Genomic DNA, 25,555 nt, shown 5'->3' with positions numbered 1-25,555 from the left:
GACGTGTTTTATATTGAATTTCCAGTGGCAAGGTCGTTGGTGAACAGTTACGAGAATGAGGGCACTTGAACATGAAGGGACCAAGAGCAGTTTGAAGTCTAACTTTGCTTCGTGTTGCAGATAAAGACACGGTGTAGCCTTTGAACACTACAACGTGGCTTGAACCCAGATAAAATCCTAATGCTCACGTTGACATTTATTAATCGAGCCCGTTGAGCGTTTAGCGCAGATGCCAGGCCATATCGGTTTTGCATCGATGCTTTAAACCATGCAAGAAAATGTGAGCACCTTAATTGGGTGATTGGCTCCGAGCACCTCGAACTGTAGAATAGTTTTTAATGCGAAAGCATTAACTGTCCCATGGAGCGAACTGACATCATCACCGTCTGAAGCTGCGGCAAACGGCACGTTCCCCTGACCCAATGGAGCGAAGCCTGTCTGTAGCAGAAATCTGATGGATAGGCTCCTGTTGGCTGGTGCGCATCATAGTTTCAAGGAACGAGGCTCCCATTAGCTCTCACATGGCATAGTTTCAAAGGACGCCACCAGAGAAGCCCTCTCTATGGCGTTTACAGTGCACGCAGCAGCCCGGCCGCCGGTAAGAGGGAGCTCCTGACCGCAGAGCCTGCATGGGCAAACTCCGGAGAGGCTGCACGCCCAAGCTCAGCTACACGAGAGCGCGCGCTCGGCCGTGGGCCGCTACCTCGACAGTAGCGAAACGTGGCCGTCCACGCCAGTGCGCCGCAGATGAACTAAGGGAGCGAAAGAACGACATTCATGCTTTTGCGTTCACAACTCACAAGTGCTTAGGTGTCCTTGGAATGTTTTGTGGCTCGAGCCTAGCTAGGAGAAGCTCGCATTGAAGCACGCTCGGAAGCAAGTGCTCCAGGGCAGTTGCCCAAGTTCGGCAAACAAAAGTGCCCGAATGTGGAGAGGGAGGAAAATAATTGCAGAGCCCTTCCACTTCACGTGAAGATGGGAGACCAGCGAAGCTGTTATATTTACGACGTCCAAAACAATGCCTAGAGGATGACGTCTAGGACGACCTCGAGGACAATTTCTAGGACGACCTCTGCATTGTCTAGGATGACTTCTAGGAAGACGCCTAGAGGACGGCCTTAAGGAAAACCTCGAGGACGACTTCTAGGATGACCTCAGAGATGACTTCTAGGACGCCTAGAGGACGACCTCTCAGACGAACTCGAGGACGACCTCGAGGACGACTTCTAGGTCGACCTCAAGGACAACTTCTAGGACTACCTCGAGGGCGACGCCTAGAGGATGACGCTTAGGATGACCTCTCGGATGACCTCAAGGACGATGCTTAGAGATAACAAAGGATCAGGACCTTACTATCTAATAATGCCAAGGAAGGCTGACTCATGCTGGTTGCCCCCTTTTTTTATTGTTTATTTATTTATACTTGCCACGACAATGGGGAGTTTTCTGTCAATATCCGCGGATACATTATTTCCCAGATCCTAGCGCATAACAGGTTCGCTGTAAAAGGGAAATTGGCAGAATGTTCATCATTTTATTTCAACACTTTGCACCTGTGTAGTTCAATGCTACCATCGTATTCATTTCTCAAGTTCAGTTCTGCTCCTCTTGTGACTTTGGAACTGACAATCTCAACTAAAGCTGGGGGTGGGGCACTATTTGGCCTCGCGCTACGAGCCCGCAATCTCTTCGGCGACTCGATCTTGACTTCGACTTCAAGCCTTCTGGTGCAAAGACGCCGACGTTGTGGTTACTGACAAGGTAGCAACGGCAGGGAGGAGCTTTGGTTGCCCTGCCTCCAGTGCGAGCCTCATACCTTCGATGACGCTTCGACGTCTCGTGCACATCGAGCGTGTAGACGCAGCCGAGGCACGGCAAGAGGCACCAAGCGCTTGCCAGAGACCGGGCGTCAGAAAGACACTCCCTGTCATTGCCATCCTGTCGGCGACTACAACCACCGCCGATCGCACTCGTGCAGTTATAGGCGATGCAAAGGACGGGGGTGCTGGGCACGTACTACCCATGACTTTAGTGACGTGGCGCAACCGGAGGCAGTCGCCGTCGTTTGCACGACGAGCGTCTTGAACCTTTAGGAGCTCCGATATAGAAACAGCTTCTCGATGCACTTCTTGCCGACCAGCGAGGCATACTCCTCCACTTCCGCTTTGTCGGAGTTCCCCTTAAGCTGCCTGTACTGTCCATACGGGATGACGCCCCTCTTGAAGAGGATGGACACGTCGTTCAAGTCTGTCACCGCATTCTCGTCCTCTGAAAAGAAAGACCACTCGAGTATGAGACCAGTACAGGTAAATAGTCACCTACAACAGGTAGAACAGCACAGGTGTTGTCACTGAAGGTTATACTAACGTGTTTTGTACAGAAAACACTCAATCATGATCGTTTATATCGAACTCGCAAAAAAACGTCTACCAGTTAGATGTAGAGGGTAATTCGATAAAAAAGTTTTAATGGATTTGACTCTCAAAAATCCAATTTCTGCTGACATATTACACAATGAAGTAGTCTTGCATATTCTGCTGCTTTTTCTTCATTGCATCCGCGATAACAATATTTTTCTACGCTATCGACGAACTCCAAAATGCCAAGGCCGCTGCCTTCTATATTCGCTCAATAGCGCCGAACTATGCCGAGAGCACGGAGCACGTCCTAGCAGGAGCACCTTCTCCTGCAGAGCGCCGTTTTGCTCTGCAAGTTGGCTTTCCCCTGAGAGGCGGCTGCGTTGGGGAAAAGCCAGCTAGCTGGCTCTTTTTTTTTTTTTTTTCCAGGCGGCTGCAACAACTCTCTCAGAGCCCTCCGCAAAATAGATTTTTTTCTTCTTCTTCCAAACAATAAACGCAACCGCCAGAAAAAAAAAAAAAAAGACAGCGTGTTTTGCAAGCTGGTTTTTCTCCAATGCGACTTCTCGCATTGGGGGAATGCCAGCTTGCAGAGCAAAACGGCGCTCTTGGCAGTTCGATATATCGGTAGCGGATGCTATTTTTGTTCGATGTAACCATAGTTTTTGCTTTATAGTATCACTGTAACATTACTGTGCACAAAAACTGTTCGATATAAGGAATAATTCGATGTAAACAGGTTCGATATAGTCGGGTTTGACTGTAGTGAACAGTCACATAACCACGTTACAGCACAGGGATTAGAAAAGAGAATTTAAGTATTCAAACGCAATTAATCATAATAAACCACAAAACAAAACCCTCTAGAAAAAAAAATTCGATTTGGAGAACAGGAAACAATGCAGGAACACACCAGCCGGAGAACCCCTAGGTACCTACAAAGAGGATTCCGTGTTTTCGGAGTTTATTTCTCGTGATATTCGGGGGGTGTCTTTCGGAGTTCACTTTTCGCTGGGAATTCGGGGTTTATCGGAGTTTACTTTTGTTAGATTCCAAATTCTTTCAAATTCTGAGTTTATTTTACTGCGTAAAATAAAAAAAAATTCAAAAACAAAATATATAAGGTCCAGGTACCATCACCCGTCGTCCCGAAGGAACCTCGACGTGCTAAAAGGCAAACCCCTTTTGTCAGTAGTTCTAGATTTCAAAGGGAAATGAAGTTGTATCTCCTCGGGACCACTGACCTTGTGCTTTTATAAAGTTTAGTTGTAAAACTCCATTGTTTTTTCTGTTTATTTTCTCGCTGTGACCTCGAAATTCTGAGTTTTTCAGATAAATCCAAATTAACGGAAAATTGACCGGCGTGTGCTTTTCGGATTTTTTGGATTTGTCTGAAAACACAGAACCCTACCTATAAACTATAACATTTACCACTTTCTTGCCAGCGTGTTTCGTTATTCATTGTAAAAGTGTCTCAAGGTCGTAGCCATTGTGAGAAAGGGTTCTATAGACCTTTGCAGAAAGAGCCCTCTGGCCGCCGCCATTTTGCGACTCGAGCGACCCCTATCAGCCAAAAATTTCTGCCACCCGCCTGCGCTGTGGAATCCTGGTCAGCGCTGCTCCCCACCTGCATTGTGCATTTGGAGTCTGCCGGCTTTCCTTAAAAGTTATTACTTTATTTTCCTCTTCAGGAAGCTTGCGGGTTTTGTGTTATCTTCCACTGTGAGAACCAGGGAATACCAGGACTCGTAGCCTGCTCGGCCTTTGCAGGAAACGAGCGAAGAAAGTGAACGTCAAGCAGCCCGCGACGCAGGCCGTTCGACGTTCTTCGAGGATTATTTCCATTGGGATAATCTCCAAAAAGCCTTCCCGGCTATGTTCCCGGTCTTGGCGAGAAGTAGCTGATAGTGTCCGGGGTATGGGGACTGAATAGACATATTCGTTCATTTGCTTTAGTGCTGTGTAAAAAAGCATGACTCTTAAAAACGTACCTCAAGACAAGCCGGATTCTCTCCGATCGTCGTGAAGTGACTATCGTCAACACTGCATTTTGGATATACTGTGTTATTTTAAACCTTTCTCAAATCCTGTTCGGATAACACGGCACCGTGAGGTACGTACAATATATGTTGTTCGATTGATGAGACTCGTTGAATTTCATGTTGTGAGCGGGGAATGCCCATGCAGTTCGGCTATCCTGTGGTGCGGTCAAATATTTTAGGCAGTTAAGACCTTATTAGATTGACATGGCTGAGTGTATGGTGCCGTTAAAAAGATCAACATAAGGTGAAACAAACATTCCAGTTTCATTTGTTCTGTCGCGCACGGACTCGCCAAAAAGGGCTTTCATTTGTTAATTTTTGTTCCCAAAAATAATGCAATGCTTTCTTAAAAACTCAGAGAAATTCTCTTTGCCATAGAACACAAAACAAAAAATAAAACGGGGCAATTTTGCAATTTTGAACACAGCCTACTGACAAGAAAACCCACAGCCCAGCGCAGTCAGGCAACACCGATGTACACTCTCAAAACCAGGGATGCGCGCTGTAAATCGCTTCGTTCGAGACTGCCGCTGGAAAGGTCTATAGTTTCGATGAATGTGTCTACCGGTATCAAGTTGTCCGCACATAGTTGTCCGTGGCTCCCTCTTTGAATGATGTTTGTGAAAATAAATTCACATTTCAAGCATGTTTCGGAGATCGGTTTTAGCTGAAAGACTAGGGCAGGGGTTCCCCAACAATCTCGAGGAGTCCTCGTCTACTCTGAACGGCAGTCGAGGAGCACTTTCTGGAATCGGCACTGCTGGTGTTACGACGTCAAGTTGCCGGGAGAAATCGCCTCATCTGAAGCGGGCCTTAGAAGCGCACCCAATGGAGCTAATCAGTCGGGATCAAAACTTTTAAAACTATGAGAATCGCAGTTCATCTTGAAGCAAATACTGAATAGCATACTATTCGAAACTACTATTAAAAAATGTGAATATTTGCACAATCCTAATATTTTATCTCGCAGATACTACAAAACCTTCAGTCTAGTTATATACGCAATTGCATGCCAGTGTGTTCTTTGTTTTCTCATCATAAGCGATCGCAAGGGAGCACAATGCATTCGGTCACGCTCAAAATGCCAGTGTGTCAACCAGCCTTTAGGTGATTACTATGGTCAGATACGAGTTAAGAATGCACCAGAAGCTCCTCTCAGACTCACAGCTTCATCGCCGCCGCCAGCCTGTGCTCCTCTGCAATGAGCAAATAGCTTGCTACCCGAGAGGCACGTTGTAAATCGCTTTGTTCAAGACTGCCGCTGGAAAGGTCTATAGTTTCGATGAATGTGTCAACCGGTATCAAGTTGTTCGCACATAGTTGTCCATGGCTCCCCCTTTGAACGATGTTTGTGAAAATAAATTCACATTTCAAGCATATTTCGGAGATCGGTTTTAGCTGAAAGACTAGGGCAGGGGTTCCCCAACAATCTCGAGGTGTCCTCGTCTACTCTGAACGGCAGTCGAGGAGCACTTTCTGGAATCGGCACTGATGGAAGCAAGTGCTGCAGAAACCTACAAAACTTTGCAAACAATAACATAAACAATAGGGACTGTTCAGCTCATAGTTATGCATCAATGGGTGGCTCAGATCCGCTAAGGTAGAGCTCAAACTGGCAGTAACTTTATGTTGAGGACGGTCGCGGAAATTCGGGAACTCGAAGAACCCACGAACCTGAGGAAAGTGGAGAAAGCCTCACCTTTGCTTCTGTCCTGCTCGAAGCGAGAGTACTTGTTGATGTCCAAAAGCGGCCTGCACTTCTCTATCGGGTGCCAAGTGTACGTCTCGGGGCACAGAAGGTACGACGGAGAAAAGTTGCCCTGGAAGAGGTGGTGGCTTCGTTGAGTCTGACGCCCCGTGCGCTTAACCAGTTCCCTAACTGTGCTCCAGCACTGAGAGATGGGGGTGACCTACCTTGTACCTCATCTTAGGGCAGGTGTGAATGTAAAAGCCCATGCAGTAGTCCTTGATCTTGGGGCAGATCTTCTGCAGCTCCCGTGTGAAGGCAATTTCTCTGAAAAATTAGGTAAATGAGTAAATGAGTACAGTATTGTCACGATGATCTGCAATCGGCAGCAAATGACAAAGGCGTATTCACTCAATGAGATAGAAAGATTTCAACGAAGCCGGGCCTTGCGCTTAGAGCCTGGCGCGCGATGGTCAGGCACACCACTGCCCCAGCGTCGTCGTCTTCTACGTCAGATTATTTTGCGGTTTATAAGTTGCACATTTTTTACAAAATTTCCGTCGGTGTGTTTTATACAACAGTGCGACTTATATGTACTTTTTATTTCCAGTATGCACCTGAATTGTGCAAATTTGCTGGGGGGGTTATATTTCTCGTTCGATTCATTGATGAGAATGTTGAAACTGGCTTCCGCTTGTGCGTATATTGTGTAACGATACACACATGCAGGCTTATCAGTGCAGTTTTGCCATGCGTACCGATCAAATATATATACCGTAGAATACCGTGCATCCGCCCATTCCACATTAAGCGCCCATATCCAAATTTCTAAGATCTGAGAAAATATGCACAGTACATTTATATGTAAAATTGATGACCGGACAAGCACCCATTCCCCATTTTTTCGCGATTATCTCTAAATTTTAAGTGGGCGCTTGCCCGGTATTTTACGGTAGGTGCAACATGATGGTAAACAGACGACTTGCATTGGTTCGACCTGGGTTAATTCAACTTATCGTTTAATTCGACCTTGTTTCCAAGGCCCTGGCAAAAGCCCATACATTTCTATTAAAAAAAAAGCTTGTTATTTCGATCTTGAAATATAAAATATTGGTTAATTCGACCTAGAGAGAACCGGCAGTGGTCAAATTACAAGCACGATTGTCCGTGTGTGACACAAAAACGGGCCTTTTTGTTTTTTGAATTACGCAGAGGGCAAGTTACAAGCGAGATCAGAGGCAGCCGTCAGCAAAAAAAGTCTGTTTTCAAACTGCTGCTTCGCAGCGGTGTGGGAATGGTTGCCAGCAGCGGTGGCACCGGAACACACACAACCAAAACAACCATTGCAACACTGCTGCTCCAACGCACACAGTGTTGCAATGGTGCTGGCACCCAAGCACGCAGTGCTACAATGGTGCCGGCGCCGGCGGCCATTGGGCACCGCTGCCACCGCCGCATGCGAGAAGGACATACACGGCCACACACACCACCGTGTGGCGGTGTGTGGCAACTCATTATGAAAAAGTTAGCCCATATTCAGAATTTTGCACAGATCTTTTAATTTGACTTTCGTATAATTCAACCCAATTTCGCATGTCCCGTCAAGTTCAAATTAACAGAAGTCGACTGTACCAACTTTTTTATGAAACACCCGTTTATAGGGGGGTGCAACTTTTAGACCAGAAAATGCAGTATTCATTTCTGTAATGGCGCGGGCTGGGTGTTCTTGCACTATTCCATCTTGAGGGACCCCCATCTCTCTCGACCGATTGCAGAGGAAACCTTCCCAGTATTGGCATTGATGCAGTAAAGCAGCACAGGAGCCTATGGACATTTTAAACAATGACGCACATGCTAGATTGTGTTTGGGGCCAAGTTATGCATCAGGCGGTAGCTCAGATCTGCTAAAAGATACTTGGAGGCAGGGACAGTTCAGGAAGTACTCGTGTACCCAGAGGGGACTCTGGGGAGCCCCTGGCAAACCAGTTTGAGAGAACCCCCCGCATAGGTGGTCCAACGACAATATATTATGAAAAGCTTAATATTCAGTTATCCCAAGAGCCGCTTTCGGACAACAGTGTGGGATGAAACTTCGCAAATGAGGGTAAGCTGGTCTTAATGAGTTAATTATTGTGGCTTATCTATTTGTGCGATAAATTTCTTTTTACGAATGATTTTGATGTGATTTACAGTAATATTAGTAAAAAATAATGACAACTAATCCTACCTTATTTTATGAAGTAATTTTGAGGACCAAAATCCACAAAATATTTAAAGGGCAACTCCGCTCAATTCCGAAGATTTCGGGATAATGAGTGATTTCGCATTAGAAAGCACTAGTAAAAGACACATCATTTGCTTCGCGAAAAATGGGATATATATTTTTAAATCTAATTTTAAACATGAGCAGAAATCAAAACTGAAATTTCGGTTCCGTCCGGCAACATTGGCATCGGGCCGCCAACAAACGTGGCTGTCACGTGGTACGAGATGTCACGTGGACACCACTGAGCGCCAAGAGGAAACGTTGCTGACGTCACCTGCTACGCTTGTCCGGGAAAGTAAAAACAAGCAAAAAGGGGCAATGGTGATGACGATTAGCTCAATGTTGGCTACACCCACGCTGCAGCCTTGATTGCGCTGTTGGTTGCGCCTCAATTCGCCCGCTCTAGTCGGCCGATTTCGGCAACTTGGTGAGTCGCAAAGTTTGCCAGACCACTTAAGAAACATTCAGACAGAACTACGTCGTAATATTTGACGTGTGGTCTTCCTAGGTGATACTGAAGAGGACAGCATTGTTTTTTCGAAAACAAAAATGAAGCAGAGTTGCCCTTTAAAGATAATGTTCCACAAATCATGACCTGGTCATCCAAGTTCATACCACTGTAGCAAAAGTGAACATTAAAAACTTGGCTTAAGTCCCTAGAGTACACCAATAGAAACAACATGCTAAGTATCCTATCAAATTTTTTCACAAAATCAGGATACAAGTACCCTATACAAGAGGCACACAGTAATAATGTCTCCCAAGTGAGGAAAGGTACAGAAAAAAGACATTCTTAGGATGTCTTTTAAGATGTGTTGAACATTACCCTCCATTCCTCAGATTCGGGTATCGTCATGCAGGACCGTGCACAGGAGCACCTGTCATCTTTGCGAGCAGGTTCTCGTGCAGGATGCTCGATGCCTACCTGAGTGAAGCGTATGTCCCGAGGGAAAGGAAGCTGTAGTCCGGGTCGTAAAAGAGGTAAACGGACGACACGCAGGTGGGCAAGATGTCAATCACTCCGACGGCAATCAGGTCCCCATCGAGCCAGTACTGCTGATGGAATGAGCCCAGGCTGTAGGCACCTTTCGGTTCTTGCTGTGGTGGGGGGAGAAGGAGTTGCATCAGGGTGAATTGCCAGGCACGGGCAAGAGAACTTAATGATGGACTCGTGGCCAGTTAGTATGAATGCTCTAAATTAAGCTGCAACGTTGCCAATAGCTGTCGCCGAATCGAAAAGTATGCTGTCACAGAGCCTAAAGGCTTTCTTGGTTTATGTGACTGCTGGTTTAAAAATGTGAGTATTCATTGACTTCAAAGCAACATCAGGTTCAATTTGCTGAACATCAATTCTCCAACACTATGTGCCATAAAATAAACATTTTAATTAATAAGTTAATCAAAACCTTTTTAGTAATTTAGCTAACTAATTATTCAATTCTGCCTCTTCTCTAGTGGCCCCCAATGCCACCAAGTTAGTCTCGGAGCTAAAAGAACCTTAACTAGTACACCCCCCTCCCTCCTTGTTTTAATTTTAAATTCTGATCTCTCTAAAAAAAAATTAAAAAAAAACACCCTGTATGCTAAGTATATGCAGAATGAATGCAGTTCAACAAAAATGCGACACTTCGTTTCAGCTTAAGTCTAGATGCAGCCGATGCTACGAGCTCATGGTAAGAGTCAAGTAGCGTCAAAAGCGCAAGTCACTAGGCCTTTTCTGTTTATGATTGGTTCAGCGATGATACAACACGTACAGAAACAAGATGAGCGCTTCTAATGCTGTCTGATCGGTCCCACCAGCTCGTAGCATTGGCTGTATCTAGACCATGGTGTAGGATACATATTGGTGTGGACACCATGCGCGTTGCAGCTGCCAGATAAAGTCCTCTCCTTGCCTCGGTTGTGAGCGGCGACACCAGATGGCTCCTCGATATGCGGCTAATGGCAGCCTGTCGTGGGCCCGGCTTCCCACGCTTCCTTGTGGGAAACGTGCTTGTTTTTAAAGTCGTCTGGGTGAGCCACTTCGAGTGAAACTCGGTACTTATGCTACGCATGTTGCTTAGTGACTTCATCATTGACCCTAGTTTCGTGCCTCAATGGCAGCAATAGAGGTTTTATGAACGCGTTGAAGTGTAAAGATCTCTGGCACGGTGTTCGAGCCAGCGTCCGTCAATGTTGGAGCAGAGAAAAACACAAACCCAAAAGCAACTTTTTTTTTTATATTTTTAGTGTTGCTGTTTTGACGGTGGAGACGCTGCCGGCTTAGGCTACTCGGGCACGTGCCAAGAGGACTTTATCCGGCCCATTGCATCACAGTGTTCATGGTGCTATGTGTCATAACCTATATATCTTGCACCGTAACCTGGACTTAAGGGGAAAAAAAGTATAGCTAGAACACGCGAAAATACCTTTAAACACCACGAAACACTGAAGTCAAAGTGGAAGCGTAAAAAAATCTATACGGAACAAACCCCAAAGAATGTTGTGGGAACAATGCGAGCGTAAATTTGAATCAAATGTTTCGCTCGGTGAAATACTCCATGTACTCCTGCGCATGAAAAAAGAAGCTAAACTTGAGTTCATGATCATAATTAAACCATGTTCACTACTTTACTCCAATGTTGAGTGCAACTATGCATTTGATACATATCCTTTTAATTTGTAGCCACTTCTCACCGCAGACAATCGTATTCTTGGCGTTTATTAACATTGTCATTCCAAGACTACTTTTTCCGCTTCTTCTGGCTTTCTTTTAAAAATACCGCAGCCCCTGAAACATTCTTTGGAAGTTCTCATACATAAAACATTTCAAGGCTGGTTCACAAACAACTTTTCTTTGAATGTGACCGGGTGTGTTGTGCTCACCTGCGATCGCTTCCGTTCTTCGTACATTTCCTCGTTTTTTTGCACATGATTTTTTTGCCGTGAAAAACTTTTGACAATGTTATAAGCGACCATTTTTAACGATAGTACATATATTTGGCCGGCAATTGCAAAGACACTAGTGGATTTTTAATTTGAGGCGAAAGGTGGTTTGGCCCAATAATTTCTAATCAAATATTGAATAGTTTCTCTGAGCTTTTCACCAACATGCTTAAACGAAAACCCAGCTGAACTTGTATATTTCTGAGTCAATTGTAACCTTGCTATATTTTTGGACTGTGGCATCAGAAAGTCCAATGCCTACATTAGGATGGCAAGTAAATGACACATTTGACATAGAATTAATCCCACAGAGATGCCCAGCTGTACCTAATCAAGCAAAATAATAAATCTGCTTGCCATATGCAAATAATTCTTAGATCTCGAATATAAAAAAAAAAAAAAAACGACGATTACAAAATAACAAAGCAGGTTGTCACGACATTCTCTCGCATTAGAGCCACAATTTATTATTGAAGATAATACTGCATTGCAGATCAGTATTTCCACATTTTCAAATTTTTAAATCAACTGTCCCACTCTGAAAGTATGCTTTTCTCATAAGCGCGTGACTGCGACATACTGTAAAACCCTTTATTTTCGCAGCCCCTATTTTTCACAAATTGTTCACAGAGGACATAATCGTGGCCACTAAAGTTTGCGAATTCCAGACGCCTGCATTGAAACTCTTAAGGACCGAGATTTCCGCATGCCCTTAATTTCGCAAATTTTTCAATTCGCGAAAGTTAAGAACTCGCAAACATTAAAGGACACATGCAAAGGAAAAAAACATTTTTTTTTAACATCCTGGTTGGGAAAAGGAAGTCATAAAAAAATTTACAACGAAAAAGAAAAATTTTTAGAGCTATATTTACGGCACGATACGAATTTGTAGTTGGCGCCCGCAGGTGCCGCGGAAAAGTGGTCGCTATTTGCCATGTGACTGGTCGTTATTTGTCACGTGGTGCTTGCCCTTTTTCGAAAGCATCCTATGGCCTCTAAAAGTAATTTATTTATCTTTGTTTGAAGTATAACAAAAACTAAGATGAAAAGCTCAAATACACCTAAGCATTTCTTATAAGTTGTGAATGCGAAAGCATGCAAGCCGCTCATCTGCTCCCTTTGTCATCTGCAATCCGCTCCCTTTGTCGTCTGCTGCGTACTAGTGCGCATGCTTCGGGATCTCGGAGGCCATGGCACAGCGGCCAATGGGAGCCCCGTTGACGCGCGCCAGCGAATGGAACCGAAGGCAAATCGCTCCTATTCGGATCGCAGAAACCATCAGCTGTTTTCGCGCTTCAAATGGATGACGTCAGCTGGCTTTATGAGACAGTTAATGCTTTCGCATTAATAAGTAACTTTTAGAGCCCGAACGAAACTCCTGAAAAAGCGCAAGCAGACGTGATAGACCTGTGCGCCGCAACGCTCAGCGTGCGGCGGCGGCGTGACTTTGCGGCGGCGGCGACGCAGCGCGGTGATGCACAGGCCTACCACGTAACCAGCGGCAGCTCCCGCGGGCGCCAACTACAAATTTGTTTTGTGGCGTAAATATAGCTCTAAAATTTTTTTTCTTCATTGTAAATTTGTTTTATAATATTCTTTTTCCATCTAGTAGCTTGTTTAAAAAAAAAGTTTTTTTTTCTTTGCATGTGTCCTTTAATGGTTTTACAGTACATACTTTTCAAAGTGTTGATCGCTGCAGGTTAGCCCTGTTAAGTCCGCTTCCTACAGAGCACCGGCGTGCTGTGGACAAGCAGCACCCTTGTCCACAGTACACCGGAGCTCAGTAAGGCCTGCTTGAGATGGGGCAATTTTCTAAGCAATATTGGGGTTGCCAACGAGTTGTTCCCTAGATCAATATGAATTGCTGACATCCAGGTCTGGCTCGAAACAAGCGAGCAACTCGGAGCAATTCAAAGACGTTTGAAGCGACAGCAGCCAATCAGGGACGTGATATTTTCACATAACACCCAGTACCGGTGATGATATGAACTAAACACTTGGTTCTGGTTTGAAATTGATCGTTTTTGGGAATAAAACCGTTTCAAAAATATAAGTTGATGTTCTCAACGCCATTTAAATGTATAAAAAAAAGGTTTATAGCGCGTAACTGTGTGTCTAAATGGTGCAAGAAAATAAAATTTAATGATGATGATTTGGTTGCTGCGTGTGAACGCGGGTGGCCCGTGTTGCTGGTAGTTGCCGGGAGAAATTGCCTCATCTGAAGCGGGCCTTAGAAGCGCACCCAATGGAGCTAATCCGTAGGGATCAAAAGTTTTAAAACTATGGAAATCGCAGTTCATCTTGAAGCAAATACTGAATAACATATTATTCGAAACTACTATTAAAAAATGTGAATATTTGCACAATCCTAATATTTCATCTCGCAGATATTACAAAACCTTCAGTTTAGTTATATACGCAATTGCATGCCAGAGTGTTCTTTGCCCGTTTTCTCATCATAAGCAATCGCAAGGGAGCACAATACATTCGGTCACGCTCAAAATGCCAGTGTGTCAACCAGCCTTTAGGTGATCACTATGGTCAGATACGAGTTAAGAATGCACCAGAAGCTCCTCTCAGACTCACGGCTTCATCGCCGCCAGCCTGTGTTCCTCTGCAATGAGCAAATAGTTTGCTACCCGAGAAGCACGTCTCGCTAACATTTGTGGGGATAGGTGCACGGCACTCGCTCAGAAAAGGACAAGACGGGCTGGGCAAAGAGAAAACACACCTTTATCTGAACACGTCCGAAATCGAGCAACCGCCCTCACTTGTCCTGTGCCGCACAAACTTCTTTCTCTTCCACAAACCCACGCGTCGCATAACTTGTTGTGGTTACTGCCTTTTTTGGTTGGTCTGGGGGAGTGACTTGGTGCCATGGTTGGTACGGGGTGATGTTTGTATTTGGGCGCATTCTTACTTCGTATCCGACCATACACCCTTCCATCTTCCCAGACAAAAAAAAAAAATAAAGCACTGCTGCAGGCTGTCTGTCCCAGTCACGAGATGAAAAGCGCAAGCTGGTCACTGCACGTTTGCGTTACCTGCAGTGGTGAGTCGACCAGAAATCGTCGAAAGGAGGACTTGTTGCACTCGCTCTCAGTGTCCTTGTGGATGCACATCTGGTACTTTGCAAACACCTCCCAAGACTGCCGGAATGTGTCGTAAAACTCCGCTGCCTCGGAGCACGAGCTAACCGTCTGCACCTTTGAGGATCAGACAACACTTTGTCACTTCTCCAAATGGGTGGACGAATGGATGCCACTGGACATACCCTTTATAGTGTCGGATGGTAGCTCGCACCACCTGGCAGCCTAGAAATTTTTCTACCCCTCCTTTTAACATTTCAACAAAAAAGTCTACCCCCGGTTACACTGTCTAACCCATTACTTTGTGAGCAATTTCACACTTCCCTAGACATTTTCCACCAATTTGCTAATCCCCTTTTTGCGACTGCAATTTCTTTAGCATCTCTTCTTCCATTATTGTCTGCAAGTTTCAGTTCTACACACCCTTCATAGGGTCGGCCACTTAAAGGAGCTGTGCAACGATATTCAATTGGAATGTTTTTCTCGCTACACGAGCTCACTGGCACACCTGGGACTCAAGGATACTCACACGCAACGCCATTGGCCAAGAAACTCCTTTGTTGCGGTGTAATTTCAAGGACAAAAGCGATCATTTTTATTCAATCTCTCCTTTGCAAAATTTGATGACGTAACTCGGGGATTGCAGTACACCCAAGTGACGATATTTGAATGCGTTTCATAGATTGGACCCGAGCATTGCGTGGGCACTCGACTTGGGCTCGTGACAATTGCTAGCTCGAGAAGTATTCGGGTTGTGACCCGTGTCCAATCGCTGCAACGATGACAACAGCCGAGCTATAACAATGTCTGGAACTCAGCGCGTGTCCTGCGCTTTGCCAACCCCAGCGCGTGGCTATGATCAACACTGGCGGCATATAACCGGCTCCAGATCTCGTGGCCACTTGTTCTGGCTGCGAGTTGAGGGGGTGAACGCTGCTCGTTTTTCTTTAATTTTTTTCTGGGACTTCTATTGCGTGGGGTGAAAAACGAACGCGCGTTTCATAGGTCATTAACGTTAGGGATCCCTTTTAAGTGGTATTTGCGCAAAGCACAAACATTGTTGCATCGCTCCTTTAAGTACTCGGAATAAACTATAGACGCAATTGAAACAACTGCTTTTATCCCCCCGATAGGCCCAAAGAAAAAGGAAAGGTGGGACGCAAAAGTACTAAGCATCCTTCCTTGGGTTCTGCCATAGCCCATTACCTACCAATTAAACACTCTTCCTTGTCAATGAGTCTCCTAAACCAGGAACAACGTCTGTGGTCAATGCCACATTTCATAGCCCCCACTAAGGCTGTAATACGGTATGCTGGGAGCATTGTGAAATGCACTGAACCTGCCAATCAAAGGTAAACTTAGTGTAAAAGCTGACCACCCACAGATCTGGGACATTCCCAGTTGTTTTGGCATGCACCGAACCTGCAAAAGGCTTTCCGCTGTTGCTTTGCTTTCACTTGAGAGCAATCCTGCCATACCTGCTGTTCTGAGTAGACAAATATTCCGCCAGATAAAAGCAGAAAGAGCTTTACGCAAGGACTTGCAGTGAATTCTGGGCCAAACGTGAAGCTCGACTGCAATGACGCGACTGATCGCGCACATGGCGAGTCGTGAAGCCAATCGGATGTCAGAGATTCTTGCGAATACCAGGTGGCCTCAATCTTAACTGTAAAGCTGATGGCACACTGTCATGAACTTAGCTACCTTTCCTGTATAAACTTCAAAGCCTCCCAACCTGCAGCAGTGCTTTTCCTTGCAACAAGAGGTCAAGGCAGAGTCGTCTGAATACCTGCAGAGGACTATTGACTAGGAAGCGGCGGAAGCGCTGTTCGTTAAGCTTCTCCAGAGGGTCTTTGTGAATGCCTCTCTGGTAGCTGCAGTAAGTGGCAAAGGCTGAACCAAAGGAGTCTGCAAACTCGGGGCAGTCGGGAGAATCCTGCACCAGACGCACCTACAGAGTGGGCGCGGCAGGAGATGCGTAAAACAAGGTCACTTTGCAATCACCACTTTAACAGTAAAAGCAAAAGAGGCACAAAAAGTAAGGTAACCGATTTCCCTTGTCAAAAGTAACAGCAAACAGACAGTCCAGGAATCTACCATGATCCTCTGCAAAATGACGTTGCCTGTGAAGATGTATTCCCACTACTGAATGTGGTTGTTTGCAATATTGCAGCTAAAGTTCGAGCTCAAGCCAAGCAGCTAAACAAATTCCAAAATGTCTTTTGGACTGATGCAAGCAAAATGAAGAAGTAGTATTACTATAAAATCCATATTTATCTAAGCTTACCGTTCATTGATGCAACTTCAGAGCCGCGGTCACAAAATTGTATGCCAATAGTACTATCTCAGTTGAGGTGCTTGAGTGCTACCTAGTTTTGGCTGTTGGAATCATGGATTTTGAATTTGACCAATATTCAATCGAAAGTGCCCTGGGAAATGTGAAACTAGGTTTCTTATATTCGACTTCAGGCTAAGAATTCCACAGATGCTCTGCCTCCAGGGTGAGCATTCTGCCTTTGACAACACTTTGTCACATGCAGAGCCAAACAACACTTTGTCACATGCAGAGCCAAAACCGATTGGAACGCGACGAGCATATGCTGGAGGCATAGCTTCCACCAAATCCTTAGCCTGACACCGACCATAGTAATAGCTAAAAAAGCTCATGCAGCTCTGTACATGTCATATTTCTTAAGTTGCAAACTTGGACGAAGTCATCAATTCTTACCAGATCCATGGTATCATACACAACTTTAAGCTACTCGTGCATGCATGGTAAATGAGGGACATGGTTGGGCTTTACCATTAATGCTCCGACGCCTGTCCTAACATTTTGAGATGAAAACTGTTGCCTTTCGTGTGTGTTTATTTGTGCAACAGCTTAGGACCCAGGCCAGCCTCAAATGATTCGGCTAAGTGTAATGGTGGTTGTTATACAAGCCAAATTCCTTATAACAACATTATAATTAAATATTTTTTCTAGAGCGTATTACCACTCTAGTTTCCAAACAACCTCGGGAATTTCGTCAGCCTCACTGGTTAGAAGAGACTTCAGTCATAACCCAGATCAAAGTCTCTAGTAAGAGTATCTGCGTTCTGCATACTCCTTTCACAACAGACCAAAATCTTCATCATTTTCAAGGTCTGTTGTAATGAGTTCGCACCGCAATACCGTTCGTGGGTCCTATTAAAATGTGCCAGGTGTCGCAGCTAGCACATCTTGAGGTTTAATTCAGCCTTCTAAGAAAATGCAAGCTTATAAAAGTGTACCTAGTATTACAGAGACAAGTCAGGCTTGCCTTTCACCAAGCTGTACAGTCAAAATAGAGATTTCAAATCGTGACCCACTCCATTGTGCCAGAAACTCTCCACACTAGAACAGCAAATTGGGCTAGTTTGTCTTGCATCTCGAACTGAACGCACAAAAACAAGGACAAAAGGAAGGAAGAGACAACACAAGTCGTAACTATGCCTTGCGTTGTCTCTTCCTTCCTTTTGTCTTTGCTTTTAGGCATTCAGTTCGAGATCTCCCACTAAGTCCTGCACATCCTTGCAACAAAACAGCATGATGGTTTACAAACTCCGTCTATGGCACCAATTTAAAATGTAGTGATGCCACATCAGTAGTGGTAAAGACAAGATTGTTAAACTTCAAGAAATTATTAATGAATCAGTTCCTGATTTCACACTTGCAACGTGTCCAAGGCAAAAAGTGATTTATATTGTGGAGGAAGGGACTAAGAATGTAGTGTGCACATGGACACTCATTAAATAAATTTTTAAAAGATTTGCATAAACTATAATTGAAAAAGAAAAACAAAGAAAAACAACTAGTAATTAGTAACTGACCTCCAGCTTGTGGGCCGCACTGTCAGGAAGAGGCTCAAACAAAAGATCCTCCAGCGTCTTTGGTTCATTTTTGGGCGTCTTTGTACTCAACATACTCTGCAACAGGTGGTCGGGCATATGACGATCAGAGTCTCGCCTCGCAGTCACAGTATGCTCATTTATGATCGTTGCATAAAGCCCGTCATACCTTCTCTGGGAAGGAATTTGGATCCTTGCTCAATTCCATCAACTTCTGGAGCTTCCTTTCCCTTCGAATCTCTCGAGCTTTTCGGCACCTTGGTTTGTTTGGATCCGGTCCCAAGCCTGGTAGGATTAAAGATTGCGATGAGCCCACATCGCAGGGGTGGTCTCAAAGATTCTGTATCAATCCTTTCAGAAGCACAAAGAATCCCATTTGTTTGTGCTCCATTCAGTCACTCACAAATGGGTGGCTGAATGGAAGACATACATGAAATGGGCTAATGCCAGTTAACAACCACTTGTAGCACTGGTTACATCAGGTCATGATCACATGATCTCGTGAGGAAAAGGAGGATTGTCTGGTCTTCTCTCTATCAGCTTCTTTTTCATGGCCCCTAGAGCACTCAAATAAAGTGCACAGGGAGGTCGTCCTTGACTGACGACCTCCCTGTGCATCCTGTCAGATGGTGAGAGGAAACTTCGGGGGGAGTGCGAATGTGGAATGCTAATGTGGTTCGGTAGCGCCATGAGTCGTTCTGCGCCAACGAATGTGGGATGCTAATGTGAATGAGGTTCGGTAGTGCCATCTGTCATTAGGCACCAAAGGTAAGTGTCAAGACTTTTATCATTTTTTTAACCGCGCAAGGATGTAATTTCGTTTTTTTTTAGGATGCTTAGAGTTTGTAGATTGAGTTATGACCATAAAACGAGGATCCCAAAAAGCACTTTAGTGCCCCTTTAATGTGCTTTGCAACCTTACTAGCGCTTACCACCCTCCAGCGAAGGTCTCGTGAAACACTTAAATCACACATTGGCCGACATGATTTTTATGTCCAGTCACGGACAATATGAAAAAGCCCAGGCGAGTGCGTGGCTCCGAAAACCTCCAGTACTATTTAAATGGAAGACTGCCGAGTTATCATCGAGGCTGTGGTGTAAACGAGCAGCATTTCAGCGGCTGTTCGATTTTTGTCGTTGCTCCCCACTTGGTCGGCAAACGATTGCCGAGTTAAAACCAACAGTAGTAGCGCTTGTTGCAATAAAGTAAAAAATGCTTATCATCACTTATTCATCAAACGCCTCACACCTCTACGTTTGGCGTTAAAATCAGCATAAACTCGACAAGAGCTCGTCAAGCAGGGGAACGACAACCATAATTGAACATCCACTGAAACCTCGATAATGGTTAAGCTTTCTTCTTATACATGGTAGCATAGGCCTTCTTAGCCAATCATTGGCCTGGGATTTTTCGTATTGTTTGCGACTGTATGATGCAACAATATTTTCAATCCTTCGAGACACTCTTGCCTTTTTTGGGCACCGAGTTGCCACAGGCTGCAGTGCTTGTGGTTTCACGCAAAGCTTCGGGTCTGTCGTTCCCTGGCATTTTGGAGTCTGAAGAGACTGCAGGATGTTCCTCCTTCGAAGCATCTGAACAAAAAATAGATTGTTAAAAATGAGTTGATGTGCCAAAAGAAACAAGTAGTCGGCATAAATTCAGTACCTGTGGCTTGTATCAAGCTGGGAAGATCTATCTGCACATCCGATTTCTTGTGAGAAAAGTCTGGCATTTCCATGATGCTGTCGCCTGCCGACTCGCAATGGCTGTACTTTTCTACGTCGGCCTGAAAAGTTTGCGGGAACTTGTGGTGCTTTTGTTTCAAAAGAGAAGTGGACACAACCACAAAGGAGGACCCAATTATGTAAGAAAGAAATGTTAATAAACAGAGGAAAATGCGATGCTGGAAAAAGGTCTCTCGATTCGTGTCCGGTCAGTGGCATTGCATCAAACGCCCGTTTCGTGCGCTTTATTTACTTTGTATAATGCTGCGCCAAAAACTTTTTCCAACCTCAAAATAAAGAAACACCCTTCAACAGTGTAAAGTCATCACCTTCAAGTTGTCATCTCCTTTGCCAGTGGAAAGAAACTTGTGCATCCTCTTCAGTATCTTTTTCTGGGATTTGGAAATCTTAAAATTCTGGACATCTAACCTGCAATGTGAATATTACGTGTACTCCCATCCTAAATCACATCAATTCTCGAAGCTTACTTTATGGCATACTGACAACAGCACGTCTTCTGCATCATTGGCTTGTAACAGTATTCGCCAGACCTAGGAGAAAATGAAGCAGGGTTTCCGACATGTCATTCATTGGAGCTTTGACAATGTTTCATTGCTCTTCTTTCCTTCAGTTCTGTGCTTTCTTACCTTCTCCACCCCCGGTTAATTAAGTTGTCATATATCTCCGCAGTCAGTCTGTGTGCCCACATCCCTGAAAAAAAAAAAAAAACAATTTTTTATTTTTATTTTGACAACCAGTTGTTGGGGATACAAATACTGGGACTCTGCTTCGAAGAGTGCAGGCTTTCCGTAAGCTCCAGAATCAACAAAGCAGCGATTTATTAGTCGCAACACCACAACATGGAAACGCAGCAACCCCACACTTCTAAATGAGGTACACTGACCCCAAAACAATAGTGCTGTTGTTCTTGGCGTTACAGCACATTAAGAATACCACGATAATCGAAGGGACACTGCCTTCCTGCTGTTCACCATGATGCCTTCGCTGCGTGCTTGCTTGTAACAGCATCACAAATTATGCAAGAAAACGCATAATGGAAGACGAAACAAATTATCTGGAAGACGTGTCTAATGGCGTTTGCATTCTTACAACGCGCTTGTATCTCTTCCCTAGCTTTATAGAACTTCCGGATTTCGCAGCTTGAAAGCCAGCTTTCTCGAGATATCCTCCTGCGCACACACACGAGTCATGACAGATGTTGCACGCAAGAGCTTACGGTTCGATGTGTAATACACGAAATATTGGTAGTCGCCGAAAGCTGGTACTTCTTTCGAAAGACACTGATGAGAATATCATGTATTAGTAGTGCGTACCACAGCTGAAACTGGACGACTCTGATTTGCAGTAGCCACACCTATGACCGCTGTGCTCGTAGAAATATTCAACGATGCCGTAATCAGCCATCACAACACAGGACCGGGACAGTCCACACAGTCCACAGCACCCAACGTCAAGTCAAAAACAATCCCCCGATTTCATTAAAGAACGAAAAGAACGGAAGCTGTCAAGTCTGTCACCACATTCGTCAAAAGATAAATACAATTAAAAACAATAACGCCGCTGCCGATTTTAGGCAAATTGCGGAAAACAAATGTAAGTACACAAGAAGTCCGACGAACACACGATAAGCCAGCGAGTGCAGCGAGTAGAGAAAAAATCAGTGGATGACTCGTTGAAATGGCTGGATCGAATATACGGCTTTTAATGGGCGATAGCTTGTGCCATCTTGCGTACAGTTTAGCCATCACCGGTTTAACGTTCAGGGGCCCTAAACTCGTCAAACACAAAGTTGGAGCCGAAAGTTCGCAGAGCGCGCTGATTGGACGTCGGCGAAAAAAGCGCGAAGTCATCGTCCTGATAGGCCAATCGGTGCGCTCCGTCAACTTCGGCTCCAACTTTGTGTTTGACGAGTTTAGGGGCCCCCATAGTACCGTACGCCGCGTCCGCGTACGCCAAATAACGCCAAACGTGCTACTGGCTACTACGCTAAGCCAAGAGGCCAAGACTAGCCAAGACGATCCGAGTTTTAAAATGGCGACTCCCTGGAACGCAGGGCGACAGGCCGCGGAAAACCTAGCGATTGACTTTTGTCGGTTTGGACTCGTCGTCTACTGAGATTAATTTGTTTTTCATTTGACCGGACACACGACGGCTGCACGAGGATAACTCGGTGCCGTACGGTTAGCATTTTTAGGGCAGTTCCTTACAAAAACTGCCGCAGTCATCGGCGGCTTTTCTATGTGAAGGCGGCTTTTCCTATGTGGATACAGAGGAGTTATTCGCCACCTTTCCATAGGTGTTTCTCTCTGACGACTATGTCGGGAAACGAATGAAGGTTCTACTGGCTCTACTGTGAAAGGATCCTCCGCTACGTGAGTTACGTCTCTTTCTTTTGCGTCATGTTTATTCTGAGCACCTGCCAAATGTGCATGACAGTCCGGCGTGCTATTTGGAGCACTTGCTAGTCATTAGTAAGTTCGTGCCAGTCCAAACTAGGGCTGGAACTTGAAGTGTGGGTTCCAGTCTCAAATATATTTGCGATGACTGCGGAGACTGCAGTCCTAGCAAAAGGGCAGACGGAGCGTTGTCAGTGTTGTCACTACTCTAATCACTACTGCACCCTGCGCGACACCGTTAGCGCGAACTAGTGGTCGCCAGTTTTTATTCCCACTTTTCTCTGAGAATGAAAGGAATATCATCCAGAACTATTCTTGTGGTGGAAAGTAGTCATTTGGGGCACTAACCTAAGCGGTAAAATTTGATGCCCGCCAAAACTCTTAAAGGGGTAGGGAAACGAAATTCCAGCACTCATTTTCTAGCTTGAATGTGTTACATGTTGCACCCTAACCCCAAAAGCACCAGTCTTCCGTTGAAAGGCACACAAAAAAATAATTTTAAAGCTAGATAAACAATCTTTCAATGTGCACCTGGTGGATGCATGCGGAGCCTATTTGGGAGGTAATCTAGCTACGTTGGGGAACTTGCTACGTAGTCGTGACGTAGCAGATTCCTTCGGAGCCGCGCCGCTCTTTGGAATTTCAACATTTTCCTTCTTAGCTTTCCTCCTATTCGCGTCTCCAGCCTCCGCTAGTGAGGGTCCCCCGAATCTCCTGCTCAGCGGGCACGGTGGAACTGCTCGCTATCGTGGCTCGCGAAATGTCATTTCCGAATGCAAACAATGCTCGTCACTGTCCCAACCTAGTGCTGTAGCCGGTATGGGATTGTACCTTACGGGAGAGTATTAGTATTGCGCGTAGAAGCCAACGCAAGCGGTGTGCGTTGGCACTAGAGTTGGAAGTCCCACATTGTGCGTGCGCCTCCTGGCCATGCACCATCCAAGACCGCAATTTTGGGCTCCGCGCACGCGCAGTGAGGAACACGCAAAGCTAACGCAAACACACAGCACTTACGTTCGCTTGTATACGCAATACTAAAACTCACTACTGTTTCACCGGCTTCCAACGCCAACGAAACGTGCTTCAGTTATCAGACACACAAGAAGTAGGCGTTCCTTCGAACTGGAAAGGCTGAGATTGGAAAAAAAATGACGGAGCGTAAAAATGAAAGTAACTAAATGTTATAAAAAAAATTAATATATTTTTTTTTAATTTTTTGGGCATTTGGTTTGGAAGAATATTGGCGGCGACTTACGTTTTGCTGATTGTCAAAAGTCACGACTTTGGTAGAAAAATATACTTTAAACACAATTAATGTAATTTTACATGGATTTCTCACAATAGCTAGAATGTTTTCATTGACTTTAGACTATTTTTATTTTATTACTTGGTAATTAAAAATGCTGCAATAGGCACCAGTGATGATAATTAGCACACTTTTGATTGTCATATTTGTTTGTGCGTTTGAAACTAGATCATAAGCAACGCTGAAAAATTATGTATTGCAATAGCTGAATTTTAATAGTATTATCAATATCAGTCGCGGCAATTTATGCCCCCAATGAACGCCAAGATCACAAAAATATGCCATTTAACCATATTAGTCTATCCAGAAAGGTATAATCTTGTTTTCTTTTTAGCATATGAAAAACTTTGACATCGTTATCATGATAGACAAACAGTCAAACACTGGGTGTAATATAAAGTCCTATGCGTTACGCGTTGCTATAAAACACACTTGCACACACTTCAGCTGTCTAACTCGGATTCCGTCTTTGGGTTGTTGCAGTGAGAACAGCGTTTGTTAATTTATACATTTTGTGGACATTTGTAAAAATTGAAATTCTCTTATTCCTGCCCTGTGCTGAGAATAATGTTAAACCAATTAATCATCTAAAGACCCAAAAACCCAGTAAAAGGCCCGCAGTTCATTATTTCCCATGACAATTTTTTGAGGGAGAAAAGGCAGCGAGAACGCACAAATATCGATCAGCACTGATTTTTTCAACAACTACAAATTTCAGCGTGGATCGGATATGTATGTCACAAAATAAAGTTTCTGCGAACAACTTCTCTAACTAAATAATTACGATGTGAGACACATCTTGAGGTATGAAAGAATCCGAAATTAAGACCTACATCGAGAAATTAAATCCAAAATAGAGGCTAGTTTCGGTTTCACTCCAGAATTAAAATGCGCATCCTTGCGTAAATATTACGCTAAACACCATTCTTGTTTTCAGAGTAAAGAGGTGACCTGCGCCCATAACACCCTAGCTTCCTCATATTACCAGAAATAATTTGTGTCGCTCAGTAGTGCCAGCACACTAGACAGGCTCAACAGCGGCACGCATCTCTAACCCTCACTATAACCGCCGTTTTGGAAAATGGGTGGCACCACCTATAGTTAGTTGGAGTCGCGAATAGCTCAACTCACAAATCGCGCATTGTACCAAACGGTTCAAGAAAACGGAAAGGAAGGGCTCCCCGCTTTCTTGGACCCTCGTTTGTGCAACCGGACACAGCCATTCTCCCCCTAGAAGATTAGCCCGTCGCTCAAAACTCGCACAAAAGTTGCTTTCCCCACCCTGTTCAGCCCCAAGCTGACAGTGTTGTGGAAGCTACGTGCTCCTTGGGCCAGCCACACGCTCGTCACCCCACAGGTACTTCGAATGGCTCGGTTGTAACGCGCTGACGCTATTGACACCACCACAACGCTGACAGATTTTGAGTCGGGGCTCTTGTAAAAAATTTAAGAAAAACTTGTCCCCTGCCCGCTCCCGCTTTCGCACCGCAGGCTTAACCCAATTCCAATAAAAATGAATAGGATCATGTGATCAAGTGAAAATTTCAGGAAAAAGCCAATTGGAATTAAGGGGTTATAAATGAAACCAACTATTGTATTGTACAGCCAGTGGAACGGCCCGGGAAAACCAGTGGTACTAAAAGTACCCACTTGCTCGACTCACTGTCCGGCTCCGCTACTAAGACATGAGTGCGTCTCACAGCGGGTCCGACGGTCACTGAATGGCAACCATGAACCATCCAGCCCCGCCGATCAGTGATCACTTTTATATCCCTCGGCTCCCCTGGAGATCACCCCCGCCACCATGCGGGGGCACCTCCCTACGTGGGAAGTTACGAGGGGCACCACCTTCATGATAGCTTCCCCTGGTATGG

General features: G+C 44.9%; 2 protein-coding genes across 7 annotated transcripts in view; one reads left to right on the top strand and one right to left on the bottom strand.

Moving 5' to 3' along the window:
- Positions 1-1,520: 1,520 nt before the first annotated feature.
- LOC115325525 (arginyl-tRNA--protein transferase 1) lies at positions 1,521-21,638 on the bottom strand. 5 transcript variants are annotated; one of them, XM_029986266.4, is made up of 14 exons: positions 21,293-21,619; positions 20,606-20,669; positions 20,447-20,509; positions 20,288-20,387; positions 19,900-20,020; positions 19,704-19,826; positions 18,403-18,518; positions 18,216-18,311; positions 16,156-16,317; positions 14,322-14,483; positions 9,278-9,450; positions 6,314-6,413; positions 6,099-6,219; positions 1,521-2,268 (listed from the first exon to the last, which is right to left on the bottom strand). In XM_029986266.4, exons 1-14 carry the CDS (start codon positions 21,381-21,383, stop codon positions 2,090-2,092), a joined length of 1,671 nt encoding a protein of 556 aa, XP_029842126.2. In that variant the 5' UTR covers positions 21,384-21,619; the 3' UTR covers positions 1,521-2,089. The 5 variants fall into 5 exon arrangements, with proteins under 5 accessions (XP_029842126.2, XP_042148020.1, XP_029842129.2 ...); XM_042292086.1 differs by having other exon boundaries at positions 9,278-9,474; positions 21,293-21,608; XM_029986269.4 differs by lacking the exon at positions 16,156-16,317 and having other exon boundaries at positions 21,293-21,638.
- Positions 21,639-21,990: 352 nt separating this feature from the next.
- LOC8039529 (germinal-center associated nuclear protein) overlaps positions 21,991-25,555 on the top strand; it is a 69,899-nt gene continuing 66,334 nt past the window's right edge. The window contains exons 1-2 of one of the 2 annotated variants that reach the window (XM_029983909.4): positions 22,025-22,159; positions 22,276-22,351. The gene's annotated coding sequence lies outside the window, so the exon portion shown is untranslated. Of the gene's footprint in view, positions 22,352-25,555 lie in introns of both variants that reach the window. The other variant, XM_040222463.3, reaches the window with a different exon arrangement.

This window comes from Ixodes scapularis, unplaced genomic scaffold (assembly GCF_016920785.2).
Source record: "Ixodes scapularis isolate PalLabHiFi unplaced genomic scaffold, ASM1692078v2 PGA_scaffold2__306_contigs__length_199485367, whole genome shotgun sequence".
Classification (NCBI taxonomy): domain Eukaryota; kingdom Metazoa; phylum Arthropoda; class Arachnida; order Ixodida; family Ixodidae; genus Ixodes; species Ixodes scapularis.
This window is presented reverse-complemented; position numbering and strand designations above follow the sequence as displayed.

Bases quoted from the DNA above. Each gene is read 5' to 3' on its own strand.
- LOC115325525 (XM_042292086.1), bottom strand. From the start codon at position 21,383: ATGGCTGATTACGGCATCGTTGAATATTTCTACGAGCACAGCGGTCAT. The intron at 18,519-19,703 runs GCAAGAGTGTCT...TAATCCTACCAG, and splicing joins CAACTCGGTGCCCAAAAAAG to GCTTGGGACCGGATCCAAAC. The intron at 6,414-9,277 runs GTAGGCATCGAG...CTAATTTTTCAG, and splicing joins GGGACATACGCTTCACTCAG to AGAAATTGCCTTCACACGGG.